This window comes from Idiotropiscis lumnitzeri, chromosome 2 (genome assembly GCF_059441095.1).
Source record: "Idiotropiscis lumnitzeri isolate Australia: NSW breed Sydney's pygmy pipehorse chromosome 2, RoL_Ilum_1.0, whole genome shotgun sequence".
Lineage (NCBI taxonomy): Eukaryota > Metazoa > Chordata > Actinopteri > Syngnathiformes > Syngnathidae > Idiotropiscis > Idiotropiscis lumnitzeri.
In genome coordinates, this window is record NC_142392.1 from 26,874,234 (window position 1) to 26,898,428 (window position 24,195).

Below are 24,195 nucleotides of genomic sequence, written 5' to 3' on the forward strand. Positions count from 1 at the left end.
GGTCACGACTGTGAGCTCCAGTCCCTTCATAGTTTCATAAAGAGAATTACTGCCCATATCTAAATTAGGCCATTTAAAAATACACAACTTATTTTTTCATTTATTTCAATTTATATTTAAGCTTGCTTATGTAATACTACAATATTTATTCAATTATTTTAATGTTAAATTGTATCAATATTAATTTAAACCTTTTTATTTGACTCTTGAATATTTCTGAACAAATTTGTTCATTTGAATATGTATGCAATTTAAATTATTCCATCCATCCAGCCATTTTCTGCCGCTCATCCGGAGTTGGGTAATTGAATTTATTTAATATATAAGTATTTTTTATATTTCAATATTTATTCAAGATTAGGACTCTTCTCATTGAGTTCAATAGTTATAAAATGTTTTATATTTCATATTAATTGAATTAGGTCTGTATGTGGTTGCCAATTTTAATATTTCCCTATTTCATTATAAAAATAATCCAATATATAAAAAATATAATAGAGCATGAACAAAAATATTTAGTATATTTGACAAAATTATACGTTTTTTCCGAAGTAAGATTCTGCTTAGCAACAAGCCCCAAACGCTTGATAGAGCTCAACCTGGAAAGAGGTTTTAGCTAGTCAGAAATTTATTCAGAAAGCGAAATATTAAATGTATGTGAGGGGATATTTGAAGAGTTTGAGTTTTGTTCAATGGACCATACATACCCGAGCCACCCAAACACAGCGAGAAAACCAGCGCTGACTCCAGTCACCATCAGATTGCCAAGTCCTGACATTCCAAAACCTTTGAGAGAAACTGAGACTGCTTGCGTTTCTCTTTCTTGTTCTTTTTCGAGTTCAACTTCTAGATCTATTTTTCACCTTTTCACACAGCGAAATGAAGGCCAATTGAGCAAGTGGAACAAGTAATTTTATTGATAGTGGAAGGCACCGATTTCATAAGCACCGTTTCTTCTCACACCTGTACCATTAAGTAAAAAGACAACTGAAAAGCATAACGTTAACAAATGTTATTCCAGGCAAAGGCAATTAATTTCATTTACATCTTGATGTAAAATCACAAAAAAAAGATCATCATCACACAAACACATTGATAATTCTGGCTCTGATCCCATTGGCTTAATGTCAATAAAAGAGCTTTGCAAAATTAAATTTTTCATATTTTATTCAAAATCACAATTACATCTTACCACTCAGAGTCAGTTCCTTCAGTTTTTTGTTTTCTTTTTTTTAAGCTTCAAGGATCGCTGCTTTTCTCACCAGCACAATTGTGACTCTCAGCACCCTGTTTAGTGAAGAATTTTTTAGCACAAACGCTGCAACTCAATGGCTTGTCTCCACTGTGCGTTCTTGTGTGGCTTCGTAAATGCGACTTTCGAGAGAACCTCTTGGCACAAACTGAGCAGGAAAAAGGTTTTTCTCCACTGTGTGTTCTTGTGTGGCTTCGTAAATGCGACTTTCGAGAGAACCTCTTGGCACAAACTGAGCAGGAAAAAGGTTTTTCTCCACTGTGCGTTCTTGTGTGGCTTCGTAAATGCGACTTTTGAGAGAACCTCTTGGCACAAACTGAGCAGGAAAAAGGTATTTCACCACTGTGCTTTCTTGTGTGACTTGTCAAATTTGATTTTAGAGAAAAGCTTTTACCACAAACCAAGCAGGAAAATGGTTTTTCTCCAGTGTGTGTTCTTGTGTGGCTTGTTAAATGAGACTTTCGAGAGCAACTCTTGCCACAAACTGAGCAGGAAAAAGGGTTTTCTCCACTGTGTATTCTTGTGTGGTATGTTAAACTTGATTTTAGAGAAAAGCTTTTACCACAAACCAAGCAGGAAAATGGTTTTTCTCCAGTGTGTGTTCTTGTGTGGCTTGTTAAACCTTCCTTTTGAGAGAAGCATTTTCCACAAACTGAGCAGGAAAAAGATTTTTCACCACTGTGTGTTCTTGTGTGAATTATTAAATGAGACCTTCGAGAGAAACTCTTGCCACAAACTGAGCAGGAAAAAGATTTTTCTCCACTGTGTATTCTTGTGTGGTATGTTAAACTTGAATTTTGAGAGAAACTCTTGCCACAAACTGAGCATGAAAAAGGTTTTTCTCCAGTGTGTAATCGTATATGTGTTTTTAAATTTGACTTTAAAGAAAAGCTTTTGCCACAAACTGAGCAAGAAAAAGGTTTTTCTCCAGTGTGTGTTCTTGCGTGTTCTGTTAAATTTGCCTTTAGAGAGAAGCATTTTCCACAAACTGAGCAGGAAAAAGATTTTTCATCACTGTGTGTTCTTGTGTGGATTGTTAAATGAAACTTTCGAGAGAAACTCTTGCCACAAACTGAGCAGGAAAAAGGTTTTTCTCCACTGTGTATTCTTGTGTGGTATGTTAAACTTGAATTTTGATGGAAGCTTTTGCCACAAACTGAGCAAGAAAAAGGTTTTTCTCCACTGTGCGTTCTTGTGTGCCTTACTAAATGAGACTTTCGAGAGAAGCTTTTGCCACATACCGAGCAGGAAAAAGGTTTTTCACCACTGTGTGTTTTTCTGTGCCCTTTTAAAGACAGCTTTGAAGTGAATGAGTCAGTGTGACATGCCCTTTCACCTTTGGCTTGCCCATCATCATCATCATCATCATCATGAGCGTGTGATAATGTGTCCTCATTATGTACTTGTGATGGTCCCCAGTGGTCTTCATCAACTTCTGTTGTCACGAGATGACTTGAACTGCTGCTTGTAGGCTCCGCCCCTCTGTTGTCCTCACACTCATCCTTGTTTTCATCTTCAGTCTTTATAGGGTCAACGTTCACTGGTGACTTGTTGATCTCCTCCTCCTCCTCCTCCTTTTTGATGTGAGTCAAGTCTGGCTCCTCTTTCACAGAACGGAGATCGTTTTCACTGACGTCTGCAGGACACAAAAAGACAAACACACATCATTTGGTTTGGTCAAGTCAAGTCAAGTCAAGTCAATTTTATTTGTATAGCCCTTAATCACAGACAGTCTCAAAGGGCTTTACATAGCCACAATCGACATCCCCGATCTTAACCCCCAGAAGGGCAAGGAAAAACTCACAAAACCTCATTAGGGGAAAAGTGAGAAACCTTGAGAAGGGACCACAGATGGGGGAATCCCCCTTCCAGGATGACCAGGCTGCAATGGATGCCAACTGGGCAACATTTGACACATACAATGATGCTATGCAATGATAGATGAGATAATATAAGAGTCAATTGAATGAAGCGCTGCAGGAAGATGACTTCAGTGGAGTGGGTCCTTATCCAGGGCCGTAATATCCATGGCAGCATATCCGAAGATGAGCCTTCGATCTTGTACCAGTCAGTTGGTGTAAATTCAGATCAAACCTCATGCGGCGACTTTGTCTTATATTGTTTCTACCGTGCTACCTTGACTTGTGCCTGCCGCATACGGAGCAATGCGTGGACCCCAACTTGGACCGGACCATGGGGGCATTTCACAAAATTACGTCCTACGGTGTAAACCTCCCTTTAGCAGCACAACCGTGATAAACGAGCATTTAAAAAGGAAGCACGTTGCGGCTGGTGCCCGATTTCATTCCTGACATAGTCACAGACGTTTCTGGAATATGTATTCAACTAAGATACACCATAATATTTTAAGAGTTCACTGAATCATTTTGGAATTGCAATGATGCTTAACAGCCATAGGGTGTCAGTAATGAGTAACAAAGTAACACAAGACCTCCCACTGATACATCATGATTGTCATTTGGATAAATTACCAGGAACTATGAGTTGTGGGAGTGATGCAAACCACCTGGGCCACAGGAACTTTATTACCAGGAACTAAATGTTCCTGGACTTGTAGGTAGAAAAGGGGGTTGTGACGTTCAGCCTTTTTGAGACCATCGTAAGACAAAGATGCAGATGCATTCCTTGCAGCATGCGCTTGTTCACTGATGAGAACCGTGCAACCTTGGATGGATGCATTCAATGTATTTTAAATGTTTGGATGGGGTGAAACTACGCACACGTGCACAAAACAGTGCAGGGCCACACGAGGTTCATTGACTCTCACCCGACCAAGCCAGTACAAAGTTCATAAATGAAAAAGACCAATACGTACTTGATTTAAAAAAAAAAACTTAATATTTTGTGTTTTATTCACTAAAATTGATCAACCGCCATTGACGTTTTTGCGGCAGTGTGCACATTTTTAGAGTCAGGCGGAATTGCTTCCGTAAGGAATTGCTTGAACAAAATATAAAAACCAGAAAATGTTTTGTTATTTTAAATGTAAATTTTATACTGGGAAAAACATGGAGTTCACCCCCCACTATTGGTTATTCTTTGGCATATATTTTCTGCACTGATTTCATTTGACATAAACAATTGCTCAGCAGACCTGCAAGTAAAAGGCAATATTTAAAGATAAAACGGCAAGAACCTTGAACGATTTCCCCAAACAACTTAATGTTGTGATGCACATTTTTAACGATAGAAAGTCGTTCTTTAAAAAGCAAATGAGAGTAAGACGTCTACAAACCTGCTTTGAGTGGCACAACACGAGGCTGGTTGCAAACTTCGTCCAGCAGTTGAAGATGTTGCTCGTTCTCTTCTTTTATTCCACAAAGTTCCTCTTTGTTCTTGGGTGTTGTTCTTTCACACATTTTCAAATGATAATTCCAAAAAATGCGCACTTGATCTCTGCTAGGCGATGAGTCATGTGCCTCTTTTCGTTAGCGGCTAGCTAGCTAACAAGCTAAGCTAACTACGCCGAAAAGCATCAACGCGCGAAGATGAGGTTATCGGGACACAAAGACTTAATGAATTATGTCGTAGTCCTTTAGAGTAGCACTGGACATCCTATGAGAAATTTACAGTCAGTTCCACACTAAATCAGAAGAATTTAGCGGTTGGTGTTTTTATTTCGGAGTGGACGGGTCGGTGGACGTGGTCGAGGTCCTTCGGAAGCTGCGCGCTTGCTTATGACGTCATGCTTTAAGCGCGTATTTTCCAAATATATTTCTTTGCCTCAGTGGGTTTTTTTTTACACCTGGCTGTTCTATTTTAATATATATTTTATATAAAATTTTAATTCGGTTGATAAAAAAAATTAACAAAATATCTAAATTAACGCCACAGTAGCGCGTCATCTCTCGCGTCACTTCCGCCTATGCCCCGAGAAGCCGCTGCTGGAACAGCAGTGGGAAGGTTACGTTTCTCCGACCGAACTTGCAACAATGCTGTGGTTCACTCGTGCTGCAAGATTGTATGAATATAATGTCGGCATATACTCGCATTGCCTCTCAATTATTTCACGCCCGCCCCTTCCAAGAAGAAAAAGATTCGCGCCCCCCCACCACCAATTGTTTTTCTGTCTTTGTAGATTGATATTAGATTGTCAATAAAATATCCCTTAACTAACCTAAATTGATAAGAAATATAATTTTGAGAACTATTATAGTGAGGATCTCGAAACTCAGTACTCTGTTGTGCAAATATTGATGAGATGACAAATATTTGTCATGTCATGTCATTATCCACACGGCTTATCCTGAACAGGGTCGCGGGAGGGTACTGGAGCCAATTCCAGCTGACTTCGGGCGAAAGGCGCACTACACCCTGAACTGGTCGCCAGCCAGTCACAGGGCAGACATAGACACCGTCACTGAGTGGGAACTGAACCCACGCTGCCTGCACACAACTCAGGCGAGTGTACCACTCCACCATCAGTGACATGATAAATATTTACGAATACGTTTTTTGTCAAAAACTTTATTAACATTAACAAACAGTTATTAATACGTACATAATATAGAAAAGACAAAAAGAGCTAGGGGGATTTAAAATAAAAATTCTATATGAATAACATCAAGCAACAGCTTTAGCTTTGTTGGAGTTGAGTCACCGTGGAAATGAGAAGTAGTTCGTAAATCAACCTTTAAAAGCCAAACTTACGCCAGTACGTGTTCGTTTTTTGTACTCAAGAAGAAAAGGGTCAAATAAAGACTCAACAACTGATTAGAGTTTGGATATTTAGTTTCTTCAATTTCTGGAGTTCAGGAAATAGTACAAAGACATCTGGGCGGCTTTTTCTTTATCTCACGAGAAACTGCACTCGGGCGAGCACAGTCGAAAAACGCGCCCCATCTTTCAGCCCAGCTTCAGTTTTCAAAGGAGTTTTTTTTATGTCATGGGTAATGTAGGTTGAATCGGTCGTCCTCGCCCCCTCTCACGGCACGGGTCCACATCCAAGGGAAGGTCCTCCCCAGGTTAGTCATCGTCTGGATAGTTGATTCCCGTCTGGTCCCCAAGACTGGCACGCCAAGGCTGGCCTTCTCCGGCGGGCAGTCTCTCCGTCTCTCCAGCTGGCATTGCTCTGGAATCTTGTCGGTGTGCATGTGTGCGTGTGTATGTGCACATGTATATGCAGGTATACGTGTATGTGCAGGTCTAAGTGTGTGTCTGTGTGTATGCATGCGTATATGTGCATGTGCTCTGATCTCCAATTGTTCTGTCTTTCGGAATGTGTTTTTTTTATAGCGTCTGTGTGAGTCCTCCAGTGCCCAATTTGGTATGTTTGCATCTCTACAGCCAATGTGGAGAATGTACTTTGTCGTATTTGTCCATGAAGTGCTGTGAATGTGAGGGCAGCTCATGGAAATGCTCCGTGCGCAAATTTGTTCTCACTACTGAGAATTTCAATAAAGTTCACACATTTAAACTAAGTACTATACATTTAGCATATGAGAAAAATATAATAAATCAGAAAACATCAGGACTACAATCCCAGTTATTCTTGTGACCCGTGCTTCTAGTTCCATTTGATAAATGCTTTTTGTTTCATCAATATTTAACATATTCCGTAAATATGAACCTGCTAAATTAAATAATTGACCTTCTGTCCTGTAAGTGTTTAAAATAATGCCAGCAATCAAAATACAATCCTTCATTTACCATTGCAGTCGTCTTATCATTGCAGTTGTCAGGGTCGCCGGTCGGCAAGGAGGAGGTGGACCCAGAACGCGAGGAAGCTGGAGAAGGTGTAACTTAAGCAATTTATTAGGGGACCAAAATAATGACAGACAACGGGGCAGGGTGCAAAATAAGAAAGGCGAACTTAACGTGGCTAACTGGATCACAAGAGTGAGGAGCAAGGACAGGGACAAATGCTAGGGGGCGAGAGTGGGGGCGAGAGTGGGGGCGAGAGTGGGGGCGAGAGTGGGGGCGAGAGTGGGGGCGAGAGTGGGGGCGAGAGTGGGGGCGAGAGTGGGGGCGAGAGCGGGGGCGAGAGCGGGGGCGAGAGCGGGGGCGAGAGCGGGGGCGAGAGCGGGGGCGAGAGCGGGGGCGAGAGCGGGGGCGAGAGCGGGGGCGAGAGCGGGGGCGAGAGCGGGGGCGAGAGCGGGGGCGAGAGCGGGGGCGAGATCAGAGAGCGATCGTGACAGTCCGTAACGGAGCAATGCACCACCTATGAGTTGTTGGAGTGAGGTGTTCATATAGTCCAGTAATTAGGGGAGCAGATGGGCATCAGGTGTGTGAGGGTAACGGGGAACAGGTGCGTGGCTGGTGGGGAACGAGTGCTGGAGGGAACGCCCCACTCAGCTGACTAAATAAACAGAATGAGCACATGGCAGGAAGGTGAAGAAAATAATAACATAAACACTGACATGACCGACACGGGTTATGACAGCAGTATTTTTTATCATTGCAGCACTTTATTAATTTTCCCTCTGTACCATAGACAGACATTCGGAGTGTTTCCTTACACTTGTAAATGTTGTGGGATGTAAGTGTGTATATACACATGGGGATTTGTGTGTTTACGTATATACTGTGTATATTCGCATAGGTTTGCTTTTTCTGAATGTCTGCTGCTAATGTTATACATTAACGGCCACATTGCACCGCCGCCTCGGTGTGATCTATATCTTTGCTGCTGTAACACTGCAAATTTCCCCATTGTGTGACTATTAAAGGACATCTTTATCGTTATCTTATAAAACCTTGTGTTGGTGCTTGCAAAATAATTTTCCATAAGATTAAGATTGAACAAAATGGTGAAACAAAAATTTAAAAAGTAAATACTGTAACTATTAAACATTGAATACTAAATTATTCCTAAAACAGATCAATGAATCTTGAAATTAATAGTGAATTATTGTAGTTTAATAAATACTGAAACGAATAATGAAATATTACAGTACTTTAAATAAATACCGAAATCATTTTCAAACACAATAACAGTTAAGTAATAAAAGAGTGACATATTTTAATTTAAAATTCGCAATCACATCACAACCTGGTGAAAAACCCTGTAAAAAGGCAAATATGTTGACATAAAGTATCACTTTATCATGTCAACTGTTAATAACAGGGAAATAGATTTGGAATACTATCCAACCAACAACATGGTGTCAGATGTGAAAACAAAACCAGCAACAAAAGTAAAATTCAATACATCTCTCAAGTTCATATTTGGGAACTAAAATGTTTCTTCATGTGCATACGGTTCAAATCGTACGTTTTTCCAATGTTTAGAAGAAGATAACGATGATTTGCATCGCAAATGGTGACATCTGTCGGTGAGTTGGTGACAGTGCTCCACAAAGCCAGCAGCCAATCAAATCACAGCGGGGTGTGTCCTGTTCATCCGTTTTCGTGCGGAACAGACTGCCATTTTCTCGGAGGATATCCTTTCAGTGCGACTCTGAAAAAACGACGCCATCTTTCATTCGTCTCGTCGAACAAAGAGAAGCTCACGAGTTATCGCCAAGCAGAGATCAAGTGCGGATTTGTTGAGATTGGCGTTTGAAAATGTGTGAAAGAACGACACCCAAGTACAAAGAGGAACTTTGTGGAATAAAAGAAGAGAACGAGCAACATCTTCAACTTCTGGGCGAAGGTTGCAAGCAGCCTCGTGTTGTGCTACACAAAGCAGGTTTGTACACGTCTTACTCTCATTTGCTCTGTAAAGAACGACTTTCTATCGTCAAAAATATGCATCACAACATTAAGTTGTTTGGGGAAATGCGTTCAAGGTTATTGCCGCTTTATTTTTAAATATTGCCTTTTACTTGCCGGTTTGCTGAACATTTGTTTATGCCAAATGAAATCAGTGCAGAAAATGGATGCCAAAGAATAACCATTAGTGGGGGGTAAACTCCGTGTTTTTTTTCCCAGTTTAAAATTTGAACTGATTATTTAACATTTTACATATTCCAGTTTTTATACGTTGTGAAAGAAATTAAGTTTGTCAAGTCTCAAAACTATGCTGACAGATGTAGTGTATTTTTATATCCACTGTTGGAGTTGAGCCACCGAGAAAATGAGAAACATTTAGTAAATGAATCTTCAAAGCCAAACTTACTCCAATGCGTGTTCGTTTTTTGTACTCAAGAAGAATAGGGTCAAATAAAGACTCAACAACAACTGATTACAGTTGCGATATTTTAGTTTCTTCGATTTCTGGAGTTCAGGAAATAGTACAAAGACAGATATCTGGGCGGCTTTTTCTCAATCTGACGAGAAACTGTACTCGGACGAGCACAATCGAAAAATGGCGCGCTGATCTCAGCCCAGCCTCACATTTTCTAGGAGGTTTTCTATGTCAAGGGTCATGTAGGTTGAATCGGTCGTCCTTGCTCCTTCCCCCGGCCCGGTCCACATTCCACGTCCAAGGCTGACCTTCTCAGGCAGGCGGCAGTCTCTCCGTCTCTCATTCCCCTGTAATCTCGTCAGTGTACAGATTGTGTGGTGTATGTTTTCACAGATGAAATTGTTATGTTTTTGGTGTTCTTGATAGCGTCCCTGTGACGTCCTCCCCGGTCCAACTTGATATGTTTGTATCTTCTATGGCCTATGTGGAGAATGTGTTTAGTCGTATTTGTCCATGAAGTGCTATCTGGTTTGTCATCAGTTTAACCTGAGCAGACTGAATCTGTTCTGAATGAGAGTGTGGGTCATGAAAATACTCTGTGTGCAATTTTGAGGTCTTACATTTAAACTAAGTCATAAATTTAGCATATGAATGCATCAGTGAACACCATGACTACAATCCCAGTCAATCTTATCGATGCACTGTACTTCTACTTTCATTTGAGAAATGCTTTTTGTTTAATCAATGTTTAACATATTCAGTAAATATGAACCTGCTAAATTAAATAATTGACCTTCTGTCCCGTAAGTGTTTAAAATAATGCCAGCAATCATAATACAATCCTTCAATATTCATGTCAGGTGTGGCCATTCCCTATAACAGGGGTCTCAAACTCGCGGGCCATTTGCGGCCCGCGCGATGTTAGTTTGCGGCCCCCGCCTTATTATGAAAGTTTAATGTTCGTGCGGCCCGCGAATTTGATATGACTGGCACTTTACAGTGTTTTGTGCGGAGCTGAACGAACCTACCACATCTTCAGCTTTAAAACGAGGGTAGGATTGTAATTTTTTTTTCGATGTTTTAGTAGGGGTTTGATTGATGAATGTTCGGATTTTGTGGCGTCTGAAAATTACTTCCGGTTTTTATTTAGTGAGCAGGCTGGTTGAAAACTTTATCGAAATATAAACTGAGTTTTTATTATTTACTTTTGTTCGTGGCTCAGCTATGCAAAAGGAAGCGCTGCCAGGTCTCTAGCAGCAAGATGTAGGCATGAGAAGCCATGTTCAGAAGATCAGTTCATGTTCAATGTTCCACTCATGTTCATGACAATTCATGTTCAGAAGAAGATTAAAGAACTGTGAAGACAGACATTTCACTCATTATTATTATTTATTACGGATTAATTTTCTTATTAATTTCTTATTTATTTTCTTATTAATTGCTTATTTATTTTTAAATCCTATTTTGTGTTAAAAAATAAAAATAAAGACATTTGAGAAGATTAGATTTTTTTTTTTTTTTTTCTTGCGGAAAACCTGATGCGGCCCAGCCTCACCCAGAGTCTGCCTCTAGTGGCCCCCAGGTAAATTTAGTTTGAGACCCCTGCCCAATAAGAAGGGAACGTCGGAGAGAAGGGTACACCTTTCCCTTTTTTCTTTTTGGGGAGACTTCTTTTGACATCAGCATGGGACGAGAATAAAATCTCTTTCGAACCAAAATGGCTGTGTCAGAGAATTTTTTTCCATCACCAATTCTGCCATGCTCGGCGACCTGTCCGGAGGGAAGCTGAGCCAGACCCACACATCAACAACAAAATATACCACATTTTTGGCGTCACAAACAGGATTCTTGCTCCATTGAGGGTTTCAGGGTGCTGGGGCGCAGGCGTTCAACAGCCGGCCGGCTGAACTTTCGGTGAGATGCTTTTACTCACAATGGGTGTTGTGCGCGTGTGTCCAAGCGGTCGGGGCTTTTGGGGTCGTTAAAGAAAGCTTGTGCGTGTGGGTCTGCTGGCTGATTGGTCATGGAAAATGTCCCTGTGTTAGTTTCAATTATTGTTTAAACAAGAGGCCTCTATAATGATTAAGACTTTAAAAGATGTCAAAGTAACCGCACTATGAAAGAACATTAGAAAAAGTATAAAAAAATAAATAAATAAATGGAAAAAAAAAATGATGATAGGAACTAAGTAAATGGGGACTAGCGCGGGAGAAATGTGCAGAAGATAAAGAAAAGAAAGGTCTAGTGGTTAAAGAGATGAGAACTAAGAAGTGTAAAACTATAGCTCTAGACAACATAGTTGTGAATAAGTTCAGTTTGAGCACAGACCCTGGCCAGGGTGTAAATTTTAGCAGGAAAATTATGAGCTGAAAATAGAAATAATGAAGAGAAGCGCGCTTCCACGTATCGTATTGGGCACTTTGTGGCATGGAACACAGTAAGGATCGAGGCGTATCGTTGTGTGGAGGGCCCGACGGTTTCGCTGCTACGTAGCAATTGTAATGCATTAAGTCTGGGCCGGTTCAACTCCGCTGTTCAGATACGTACCCTGTGATTAATCGTGTTCTGGTCAAGGCCACGCAAAATCAAAAACCTGGCTGTGGTCCGCCCTGTATTGGCTCAGGATGTACGCAGGGGTTTGTGAAGAGATGAGATGAAAGTACGTGGAAGTTCGGCCTAATTAGGGGGGTTGCTGCTTCGTTTGTTTTTATTGTTATTTGTGTTGACATGTGGTGCATGTGTCAAAGGGGGGAGATAGGTGCAGTATTTTGTTCTCATAATTGTTTTTTTGCATGTAAGGATTTTTAATAGGACATGTCAACAATGATCATGCAGAGGTGAAAGAGTTGAAGATTGGGCCCAGCAGGAAGAATGCAAGCAGAGCCCTTAGTGATGAAAATGTTAACATATGGTTAAGGAACAGGTCTCTTTGACGACAAAAGTCTGACTATGGTAAACAATTGATAATTAGACCTCAATGAAGTGATTGTGCAGTTGAAAAAGTTCATATCTTGACTGTGCAAAGCTAAAGTGAGAAACTAGGATTAACTATTTGGCAAACACTCGAACGTATTCAGTCTCGAGGAAGACTGAATGCAGTAAAATTGCAATAAGAAGAACAATAAACCAGCCCAGAGTGTTACAATGTCCTGGAAACAAAAGTTTGGGATTACCCCTGAGGGTGAAATTCCTCTCTGAACTCCTCCTTTTTGCCCCCGGCAGCAACTCATGAAACAGGGATACTGAAAAGAGATGCAATTTTGTTGAAACAGAACATGCAAGGTTAAAGGTCATGCAAAACAAAAAAAACCCCATCTAATGTTCCATACTTCAGTTTTGCGACCGATGTACTACGGTAATTCAATTAATGGAACGACATTTTGAGATGGAAATGACAGGAATGTCATGAATTATCATGTTATGAGGGGACTTTTGATTTACAGTAAATTGATTTAAATTAAATTACAAATTTTTAGTCTGCGGATATTCCACTTCAAAGAATACTGACTCATTGGTTGAGGAAAACGGGGTTATATTAGTTAGTTAAAAAAGAATAGCTAAATTATAGTTGAGATGTTCATGGGGATTGAATATGAATCATAAACAGAAGACAAAACCAATTGGCATTGGCATTTGTAAGATATGATGAGGGATTAAGTTGGTGAGCTCTTGTGGGAGACGGGGCGAGACGCGAATGGATTGAAGCTTCCGCCAGTGACCCGTCCAATAGTGTCACCACCACACAGCTGTGCCGGGTGGCCGTCCTCGAGGACGTGCGCCTCCCAGTTACTGACATCATGCGAAACAGTCCGTCAATGAGAAACTGCTAATCAGAATGAGTAGAACCCCCGTTTTTGCATCGATGAAAGAAAATATTGTATTGGATGGAGAAAAAGAATTGTTACACTTGCGGGTTCAGGGGGCCAAGAGTGCTAATTCACCGGGAAAAGAAAAAAAGAATATGGGGGGGAAAAAATTATATAAAACGGGGCGGAAGCAGCTCATGCAGCAGCCGACGCATGCAGCTCCCATTGCGTCTGCTCTTACCGTTTCCGCTGCTCCTGGGCCAGGTTCTGGTGACGCAGCGCCACAGCAGGCTTGTTGTCCGCACCGGCCAGTCAACAAGGTCACGTAACAGAAGTAGGGGTGGTTATAGACATGGGTTGTGAGTGGGACGTGCTCTTGCTGTGGGGTCACTGGGTGATGAGCGGTCCAAACCGAGCCACTTCCTGAAATGTGCCATCCTGTGGTCCAGCGCCATGCCTGTCACAAAGAGCTCCTCTAGCACGGGGGCGCCATCGCTACCCCCTCCTCCGACAACGCTTCTATGGCTTCCAAACGCACACTTGACGCCTCAACCCGATTGGGACCACATTCCACGATAGGGGTGCCCGCGGAGCCTCAGCATTCAAGGACCGCCAAGTCTTAGCATTCCGATGACGTTTGATGGACAACAGTTTTAGATGGTGGAACAAGATATTCCACGCTTTGCAAGCTCCTTCTGCATATCCCAATGAGCAACAACACTGTCACGTTTGTGGGACTCTTGAGATTGGCCGAGTCACTGCCATGGACCGAACCCACACCTGTGAAACAAACACTGGAATTCGAGTGGGACTGAATTTCCAGAAGGGACTGAATATGACTGTGCGCTTCCGGCGGGGGAAGCTTATGTTGTCCTCCGTTCCAGTCGACTGGGCAGCTCTGAGACCAGGGTCTCCATCCTCCTGCGGGTGGTCCGTCCTGTTCCTGCTCTGGTTTGCCCAGTGAAGCCGCCTCCACCCCTTCAAACCACCAATTGGTCCTTTGCATTGAACACTCAGTTATGATGATTTGGTTAGTCAGGATGCATTCACCCAATTTCGAGGGTCAGAAGTGCGTCTTGCATTAGGATTATGTATTTGTGATGTCTACCGGTGCTGCCTCGCATTTGTGCCTTGCCCCAGAGCAGAGGAAACGGTATGAATTGTCTATGATCGCTGAGCCACAAATCACATTAACTATCGGTGCGCATCATCATACTCAAGATTTAGGCCCATTGGTGAAGACGGTTGGCAGGGTTAATTTTTGATGTCGAATACTCCGTCACTAGCAGGGTGTGGTGTTTCAGCACCCATTACAAATTCCTCTGTTATGAAACATTTTCCGAATTTCTCGACACTTTGGTAGACAGTGAATGGGTCACTCTGAAGCAAAATCAGTTTGCGTCTCTGCCAGAGGGGTTGTGGACCCGGGGTCTGACTGATGTTGTGCTCTGCTCCACAGCTTGTCCAATTTGTTTTTGCTATATCTGCGAAAGTTTTTATATTATCGTGAAAGAAATTAAGTTTGTCATGTCATCATGTTTCAAAACTATGCTTACGGGTTAATAGAAGGTCACAAAAACATGGACCTCTTAAACAGGAAAACGTGAGTTCAGTGGTAAAAGAGTTGTGTCTATGCTGGCAGTTGAGCGGAAGCCACAAAAACCGATGCACGTCTTGAACCGTGTTCGACAGGAAACCGTTTAGCTCGCATTGAACAGAAGTGTGACCCAAACATGTCTTGTAAGCTGAAACCGTTCGAACAACAGGAAGCGTGTGGACGGGTCTGATGAAGTCAAAGTGTTCATGTTTTTCCATTCTTTATGGGTTGGCATATATAAATTGCTTCAATAAAACGCCGCACAGGAGCGGGAAAGCTTTTCTCTTTGGTGGACTGCTCCTCGCAAGTGACAAAGACAATCTTGGCTGGGTGATTCATTTGTGCATGCTTGTCTCGTTTTTGACAAAAACTCTGACATATCTTGTTCAAGCAATTCCTTATGGAATGATTCGACCTGACTCTCAAAACTGTGCACATTGCGGCAAAAAGATCAATGGCGGTTGATGAATTTTAGTGGATAAAGCACATAGGATTCATTTTTCTTTTAAAAATCAAGTACGTATTACGTATTATTCATGAAATTTTTACTGGCTCGTTCAATGAACCTCCGGTGGCTCTGCACTGTTTTGTGCACGTGTGCGTAGTTTCACCCCATCCAAACATTTAAAATACATTGAATGCATCCATCCAAGGTTGCACGGATCTCATCAGTGAACAAGCGCATGCTGCAAGAAATGCATCTGCATCTTTGGCTTACTATGGGCTTAAAAAGGGAGAACGTCACAATGCCCTTTTCCACCAACAGCCCCCAGTGGCCCCCATCAATATGTTAGGGTCCCACAACAGGTGTTCCATCAGACGCACACAATAGCCTGTGTGTGCTAACTTCAGCTCGCTTCCAGAAACATCTGTGACTATGTCAGGAATGAAATCGGGCATCAGCCGCAACGTGCTTTCTTTTTAAATGCTCGTTTATCACTGTTGTGCTGCTAGGAAAGGGAGGTTTACATCGTAGGACGTAATTTTGTGAAAATCAAGTCAAGGTAGCACGGTAGAAACAATATCAGACAAAGTTGCAGCCTGATCTTTGACTTGACCAAACCAAATTTGTCTTTTTGTGTCCTGCAGACGTCAGACAAAATGATCTCCGTTCTGTGAAAGAGGAGCCAGACTTGACTCACATCAAAAAGGAGGAGGAGGAGGAGGAGATCAACAAGTCACCACTGAACGTTTTCCCTATAAAGAGTGAAGATGAAAACAAGGGTGAGCGTGAGGACAACAGAGGGGCGGAGCCTCCAAGCCACAGCTCTATTCATCACATGACAACAGAAGGTGATGCAAACCACTGGGGGCCATCACAAGCACATAGTGAGGACACATCATCAGATGCTCATGACAATGATTCTAATGATGATGATGATGATGATGATGGGCAAGCCAAAGGTGAAAGGGCATGTCACACTGACAGTTGGGTATGTTCTCAGTGTGGGAAATCATCAACTTCAAAGTCGTCTTTAAAATGGCACACAAGAACACACAGTGGAGAAAAACCTTTTTTATGCTCAGTTTGTGGAAAATGCTGATCTGAAAAGTCACATTTACAAATCCACACAAGAACACACAGTGGGGAAAAACCCTTTTCATGCTCAGTTTGTGGCAAATGCTTCTCTCGAAAGTCTGATTTAGTCAGGCACACAAGAACGCACAGTGGAGAAAAACCGTTTTCTTGCTCAGTTTGTGGAAAATGCTTCTCTGAAAAGTCACATTTACAAATCCACACAAAAACACACAGTGGAAAAAAACCTTTTTCCTGCTCAGTTTGCGGTAAATGCTTCACTCAAAAGTCTCATTTTGTAATGCACACAAGAACACACAGTGGGGAAAAACCCTTTTCATGCTCAGTTTGTGGCAAATGCTTCTCTCAAAAGGCACATTTAACAGGGACGTAATTTTGTGAAACGCCCCCATGGTCCGGTCCAAGTTGGGGTCGCACGCATTGCTCCGTATGCGGCAGGCACAAGTCAAGGTAGCATGGTAGAAACAATATAAGACAAAGTCGCCGCATGAGGTTTGACTTGACCAAACCAAATGTGTGTTTGTCTTTCTGTGTCCTACAGATGTCAGTGAAAACGATCTCCGTTCTGTGAAAGATGAGCCAGACTTGACTCACATCAAAAAGGAGGAGGAGGAGGAGGAGGAGGAGATCAACAAGTCACCACTGAACGTTGTCCCTATAAAGACAGAAGTTGAAAACAAGGATGAGAGTGAGGACATCAGAGGGGCGGAGCCTACAAGCAGCAGCTCAAGTCATCACGTGACAACAGAAGGTGATGAAGACCCCTGGGGGCCATCACAAGCACATAATGAGGACACATCAGACGCTCATGACAATGATGATGATGCTAATGATGATGATGATGATGATGATGGGCAAGCCAAAGGTGAAAGGGCATGTCACACTGACTCATTAACTTCAAAGCGGTCTTTAAAAGGACACAGAAAAACACACAGTGGTGAAAAACCTTTTTCTTGTTCAGTTTGTGGGAAATGCTTCTCTCGAAAGTCTCATTTAACAATCCACACAAGAACACACAGTGGAGAAAAACCCTTTTCCTGCTCGGTTTGTGGCAAAAGCTTCTCTCGAAAGTTTCATTTAACAATCCACACAAGAACACACAGTGGAGAAAAACCCTTTTCCTGCTCGGTTTGTGGCAAAAGCTTCTCTCGAAAGTCTCATTTCGTAAGGCACACAAGAACGCACAGTGGAGAAAAACATTTTTCCTGCTCGGTTTGTGGAAAATGCTTCTCTCATAAGGCAAATTTAACAAGCCACACAAGAACACACAGTGGTGAAAACCCTTTTTCCTGCTCGGTTTGTGGCAAAAGCTTCTCAAAAAACGCAACGTTAACAAGGCACACAAGAACACACACTGGAGAAAAACCATTTTCCTGCTTGGTTTGTGGTAAAAGCTTTTCTCAAAAATCAAATTTAACAAGTCACACAAGAAAGCACAGTGGTGAAAAACCTTTTTCCTGCTCAGTTTGTGGCAAAAGCTTCTCTCAAAGGTTTGATTTAACAATCCACACAAGAACACACAGTGGAGAAAACCCTTTTTCCTGCTCAGTTTGTGGCAAGAGTTGCTCTCATAAGTCTCATTTAATAATTCACACAAGAACACACACGGGAGAAAAACCATTTTCCTGCTTGGTTTGTGGTAAAAGCTTCTCTCAAAAGTTTGATTTAACAATCCACACAAGAACACACAGTGGAGAAAACCCTTTTTCCTGCTCAGTTTGTGGCAAGAGTTGCTCTCGAAAGTCTCATTTAACAAGGCACACAAGAACACACACTGGAGAAAAACCATTTTCCTGCTTGGTTTGTGGTAAAAGCTTTTCTCGAAAATCAAATTTAACAAGTCACACAAGAAAGCACAGTGGTGAAAAACCTTTTTCCTGCTCAGTTTGTGGCAAAAGCTTCTCTCAAAAGCTTGATTTAACAATCCACAAAAGAACGCACAGTGGAGAAAACCCTTTTTCCTGCTCAGTTTGTGCCAAGAGGTTCTCTCAAAAGTCGTATTTACGACGCCACACAAGAACACACAGTGGAGACAAGCCATTCAGTTGCAGCGTTTGTGCTAAAAAATTCTCCACTAAACAGCATGCTGAAAGACACAATTGTGCTGGTGAGAATCCTTGAAGATTAAAAAAAGAAAAAAAAATGAAAGAACCGACTCTTTGAGGTAAGATGTAAATTTTGATTTTGAATAAAATATGATATATTGAATTTTGCAAAGCTTTTTTATTGACATTAAGCCAATGTGATCAGTACCAGAATAACCATTGTGTCTGAGTGATGATGATTTGTTTTGGTGTTTACATCAAACATGTAAATAAAAATAATTGCCTTTGCCTGGAATAACATTTTTTAACATTATGCTTTTCAGTTGTCTTTTTAATCGTATTTAATGGAAAAGGTGTGAGAAGAAACAGTGCTTATGAAATCGTTGCCTTCCACAATCATCAATAAAATCACTTGTTCCACTTGCTCAACTGGCCTCCATTACGCAGTGTGAAAAGGTGAAAAACTGAACTAGAAGTTGAACTATAAAAAGAACAAGAAAGAGAAGCGTGAATAGTCTCAGTTTCTCTCAAAAGTTTTGGTATGTCAGGAGTTGGCAACTTGATGGCGACTGGAGTCAGTTCAAAAATCCTCTGGATAAATTCCATACCAGTATTTTGGCGAATCAGATTTTCCCTGCGAAGAAAAGATACTTTTTAGAAAGTTTTGAAGATGCTACCAAAGACGCTCATGGGTATTTATTGGTGGATTTAAATCCTTCATGTCCAGAACAACGGGTGTACTTCCGGATCAGTGGCCTACCGTCTACATCCCCAAAGGCTAACATGTCTAAGCTTTTAAAAACAAACGCTCCGCTCCTCAAGACCCTGTTTAAAGCCTCGACCAAGAAGCGTAAAGACATACTGACCAAGGGTCCGGCCTCTTTGATCAAGGTATTGTGCGAAATTGCTTTCAATCTGTTGAAAGGTCATATACCCCTTTCACCTGCACAGTTTAAGAAATTAGAAAAACAAAAGAAAATTATTAGACTATTGGCCCATAAAAAAACGAGCCTGAAGAAAAAACGCGCCGCTTTGACTCAAAGGGGTGGATTTATTCTTCCTCTGCTGGGGACTGTTGTACCCCTCCTAGGTAATCTTTTAGAAGGATTAATCAACAAAAATTAACCATCATGAGTTTAAAGCAACCCAGAAGATGTTTCTTCTATCGCCTCAACAACTGGAACGACTGAAAAAACCCGAACCTACCATCAGACAAACGGCTGAACAGGCTTTGGATGTGAAGATGAAAGCCAATTTAGAAGATCGATCGTTAACCCAGCATGAAAAAATAACAAAGTATCAGTCTTAACTGCACCGTTATTTAACTCTTCTCAAACAAGGAGAAAAGGAAGAACGACCCCTGGCAATGACCCTACCGCTAACACCAGAAGTTTTGAACTCTTCAAAGAGCTCGGTTGTCGAAGTGCAAGACAAAAAGGTGGGGGATGAAACTGAGTCCTGGTTCGATATCCTGCAAAACGTTCCGACTCGTTATCGGAAAAACGACAACTATGTTTTGAGAAAACTCGAGGACGCCCATAGAAGTTGGACCCCTCGTCACGAATTTATGTATCAAGATAAACCGATAAAAGGATCTCATATGACCGATTTACTCAGACAGATTACTGTGACGGGCAAAAACATCGCGACTCAAACACCCAGTGGCTGGAAGGAGTTTCTGCACACTCTATACGAACTCAATATTCCTGAAACCACCATCGTCAACCCCCACGCCTGCGATGAATTCAGAAGATTGAAACTCAGAGGGTCGTTAAACTCTGATGATGGTGATATCGAGAAGAGGACAGCCATTAGGAAGAAGATGAGTAGAAAAAGAAGACCTGCTTCTGTAAAGTGGTTGGGTTATACCCCCTCAAGTGTCAATGAAAAATCGGAAATGTTTATGTTTTTACATGTTTTATTCAATAAAAAACATTTTTGAAATCATTACAGACAATGACATGTTTTAAATTTGTGAAAAGAACACGGCGCCTGTCCGATACATGGCTTTTCTACACACGTTTGATAATGTTTAACAAAAGTAGACACTATGGCGTCGTTATGTAACACATCATCCTTGTAGCATGCTAGCACATCCTGATAACTCAACCCGCAACCTCTTAAATAATAGACGCAATGTTGACCAAAGGTGATTGACAGTTCGTGTTGTAGCCGTCTGTTATGGTACAAAATACGTCGGGAATGTTTTTTCAAAAATGAGTTTATGGTTTGCGGATAATATTGAAATTCCGGGGGAATTCCAAAAGCATAAAAAAAAGTACTCGTTCCATCTTTTTCCAGCGTTAGAGCTAGCCAATGCTCTCCAGGTAGGTTGCGAGGATGTGTGTTGACGATGTAGAAGATTGGTGGGGTAGGTTGCAGCGAATTTATTTCATCCGAAGCGTAAACGCCTCCAAATAAACGCCCTCGTAGACGTTTCATGAGTTTCTCCAGCTCTCTCCCGTTCATCAGTAATAATCCACTAAGACTTGTCGTTTTGAATTAATTTCCAAGATGGAATCGTAGCAGGCGTACACAATAAGGGTGGTTGTGTGTGGGAGTGGGACTCTGAATCTCATCTCTAACCTCAAACTCCCGTTGGAGACGGGTGCAAGAGCTCCGGAATCATCGTTGGGGTTTAAGTTAAAAACATAGAGCGCGTATCCGCCTGAAAAGTCCTCCCTGTTGATGCAAAGAGGTAAATCTTTCAAATGTCTTCCTGTCGCTGTAAACAAGTTATGAAGCTCTCGAACCGCGTTTCCCGCATTAAATTGGGGTTGGCAGGCTTTGGCTGGAATCTGTCTCCCTTCTTGACATAGCGCTAAATATTCCAAATGATGATGAGCAAAATTAAATGGATTCAAATCTTTTCTGCCCACAAAGGCGTTGTGGTTGACAAGCCCTAACACCACATAACGAGATGTACGGCCGAGGAAAAGGTTGTCTTGCTGACATGTTCTGGAATGTTGGAGGATAGAATAAGTTTTCACATTAATTCTTGATAACGGGCATAAAGCATTTTCTTTGTTGAGCGCCGCAGCATGACCGATAGAGATGGCCGGTGAGACGGCGACTCTTTTCACAAAGAGGGATGCGCCCATGATTTTCAGATGATAGTTCATATCGGGAGGACTCATAAAACAAAATTGGTCGTTGGCTTTGATTAGTTTCACTCGTAGATCCACGTTATTGAGAAGATGTCTCGAATATGTCGGTGTGTAGAGGTCCTATCACGGTGAATGGTCGGGAACCCGTCACAAATTCCGATCGGCGTATCAAACCTTTGTTAACAGCATCCCCCGTTAAGGCTGTTGAATCCATATGTCCTGGTGTATCTTTGTAAAACATAGCCGCTATACTAGCCAGTATACTAGTAGGCTAGTGAGGTATTGACTGTCTGTTTGCTTAGATTGGCTTGGCTTGACGCGCTGGCGGCTTTGCTACCTGTGATTGCTTTGCGATGTTATTCACCAAAGAGTCCATGAGTATCTTGTTAAAAGGTTAGGTTTATTTATCAATCGTCAATATTAAAATCAATCTAAAACACCATAAAGTTGCACACGCTCCGCCCAAGCGGTCAAAAACCTGTATGCCCTTTAAGTCCGTACCTGGGCATACCTTCTTCCTCTTCCCTTTTATATAATCAGTCAGAGCGCCACACAGTGCTCAACAAAAGTAATACACACACACATTTGACCCCTATTTGGCGTCTACACACCGGCCCCTAATTGACATGGTTCACAAACATGGCAATTCCTAAAATATATTCCCCCCCGCCCGAACATTTTAAATAAATTAGGTCTCACAGACTAAGCATAATTTGGAAATTGGTCTTTCAACTATATTGGATTTTGTTCTCAATTTTACGGATCTCACTAACCCAAGTGCATCTGCATAAACTTCCAAGACTCTCCCTAGAAGCCAGGATCCCCGTGGAGCAGATGGATCCATAATGGTCACAATGTCTCCGACAGCCAGGTTCCTTTTCTTGTCATTCCATTTCTGTCTTTGTTGAAGCAATCGCAAGTACTCACGAACCCATCTCTTCCAAAATAAATCAGCAAGGAATTGGATTTGCTTCCGCCTCCTTTTCCCATACTGGTCCTCAGCCGAAAAGACACCAGGCGAAATTGACGGCTTCCCTCGTAACAGGAGAATATGATTGGGCGTGAGTGGTTCCAAGTCATTGGGGTCATCTGACAGCTTGGTGATTGGTCTATCATTCAAGATAGCTTCTGCCTCACATAACACTGTTGCCAGTCCATCATCATCCAAGGTTTGTTGACGTAAAACAGAGTTTAGGACCCTTCTCACTGAACAAATCATCCTCTCTCAAACGCCGCCAAAGTGGGAGCACGGAGGTGGGTTAAAAGTCCAATTAACTCCAACTTGCGCAAGATGTCCTGTTATCGCTGCCTGATCCAAATTGGCTAGAAATATGCAGACCTTTACCAAGGATGACTGGATGCTTGGCCTCCTCTGGCATTGCACCTTTGCCTAGCCTACCTCCAACTCTTAGCAGCCCATCATCTAAGGTAGGGTCCAATTTACAGATAGGGCTATGGCGGCTCACACTCGAACCCTTTGCAAGAGCTTCTATTTCCAACTTAAACCTCTGATGCTGACAGTAACGGATGATGGAAATGTCAGCATCTTGTAAATCTTTTAATGCTAAAATGTGTCTTTGTGGCTTTCTGATGGGCTTATTACATAACACGGTGACATTTCTTGAGGGAAGCAGCTGCTTGTTCCCCTTGCACTTTTCCTTCAACCATGATTTCAACTTTGAATACCCAGACGCTGCTCTTTTTAGCCTTCTCCAATCTGAGAAGAATAGGATCAGCTGATCTGTTGGTACAGGAGTGCACACACTGACAGCATGAGCTGCTGCCTCCTTCCTGACTTCTTTATCTTCCACGTCCAAAGAGACATCCAGCAGTGTCTGTGGCCACTGATCCTCTTCCCTCCACAGGTATTCTGGTCCTTCCAGCCATCTTCTGCTTTTCAAAAAGTCAGAAACACTCAGACCTCGCGACACATAATCAGCTGGATTCTCCCTTGTACCAACATCTCTCCATTGTGCAGGCTCAGACAAGTCTCGTATTACGGCAACTCGATTTGCAACAACTGTATAAAATCGCCGATCTTCATTGCAAACATACTTCAGCACGGATGTGCTATCGGTCCAAAACACAGACCTATTAAGGTGCATTCCAAGCTCAGCCTTGATCATAGCATCCATCTTCACAACGAGAACAGCTGCAGACAGTTCAAGTCGGGGAATAGTCACAACCTTTAAGGGTGTTACTCTACCCTTGCCAAGGAGAAAGGATACGTGAACTTGGTTTTCGTCGCTCACTAAACGCACATCTGTGACAGTTCCATAGCCTCCTTCGCTGGCGTCAGAAAAATGATGTAATTGTGCCTGCTTTACAGCTCCAAACCCAGCTGGTCTAATACACCGGTCAACTTTAAATGTAGCTAGCTGGCCCAAGTCCTCCAACCACCTTCTCCATCGCTTTAAAATGTCTTGTGGCAAAGGATCATCCCAACTGCAGCCCCTTCTACACAGCTCCTGTTGCATTATTTTGGCCTGAAGGGTCACTGGCGCCAGGAAACCCAATGGGTCGTAAACAGAACTGTTGACTGATAGCATCCCACGTCTGGTCAGAGCCCGATGCTTTATTTCCGATCCAAAGACGAAAGCATCCGTCTCCACACACCACTGAAGACCAAGCGCTCTTTCTACTGGAAGCTTGTCATTGTCCAAATCCAACATCTTCAGCTCTTTGACTCTCCATTCTTCAGAGATGGCTTGCAAAACAACACGACTGTTGCTAATCCACTTTTCCAAAGCAAAGCCTCCTTG

The 24,195-nt window shown here is 42.1% G+C and overlaps 1 protein-coding gene across 1 annotated transcript; it reads right to left on the reverse strand.

Annotated features, from left to right (window-relative positions):
* Positions 1–976: 976 nt before the first annotated feature.
* LOC148342144 (uncharacterized) lies at positions 977–23,568 on the reverse strand. Its single transcript, XM_088288079.1, has 3 exons — positions 23,489–23,568; positions 23,199–23,323; positions 977–2,537 (listed from the first exon to the last, which is right to left on the reverse strand). Exons 1-3 carry the CDS (start codon positions 23,566–23,568, stop codon positions 1,240–1,242), a joined length of 1,503 nt encoding a protein of 500 aa, XP_088144205.1. The 3' UTR covers positions 977–1,239.
* Positions 23,569–24,195: the final 627 nt, after the last annotated feature.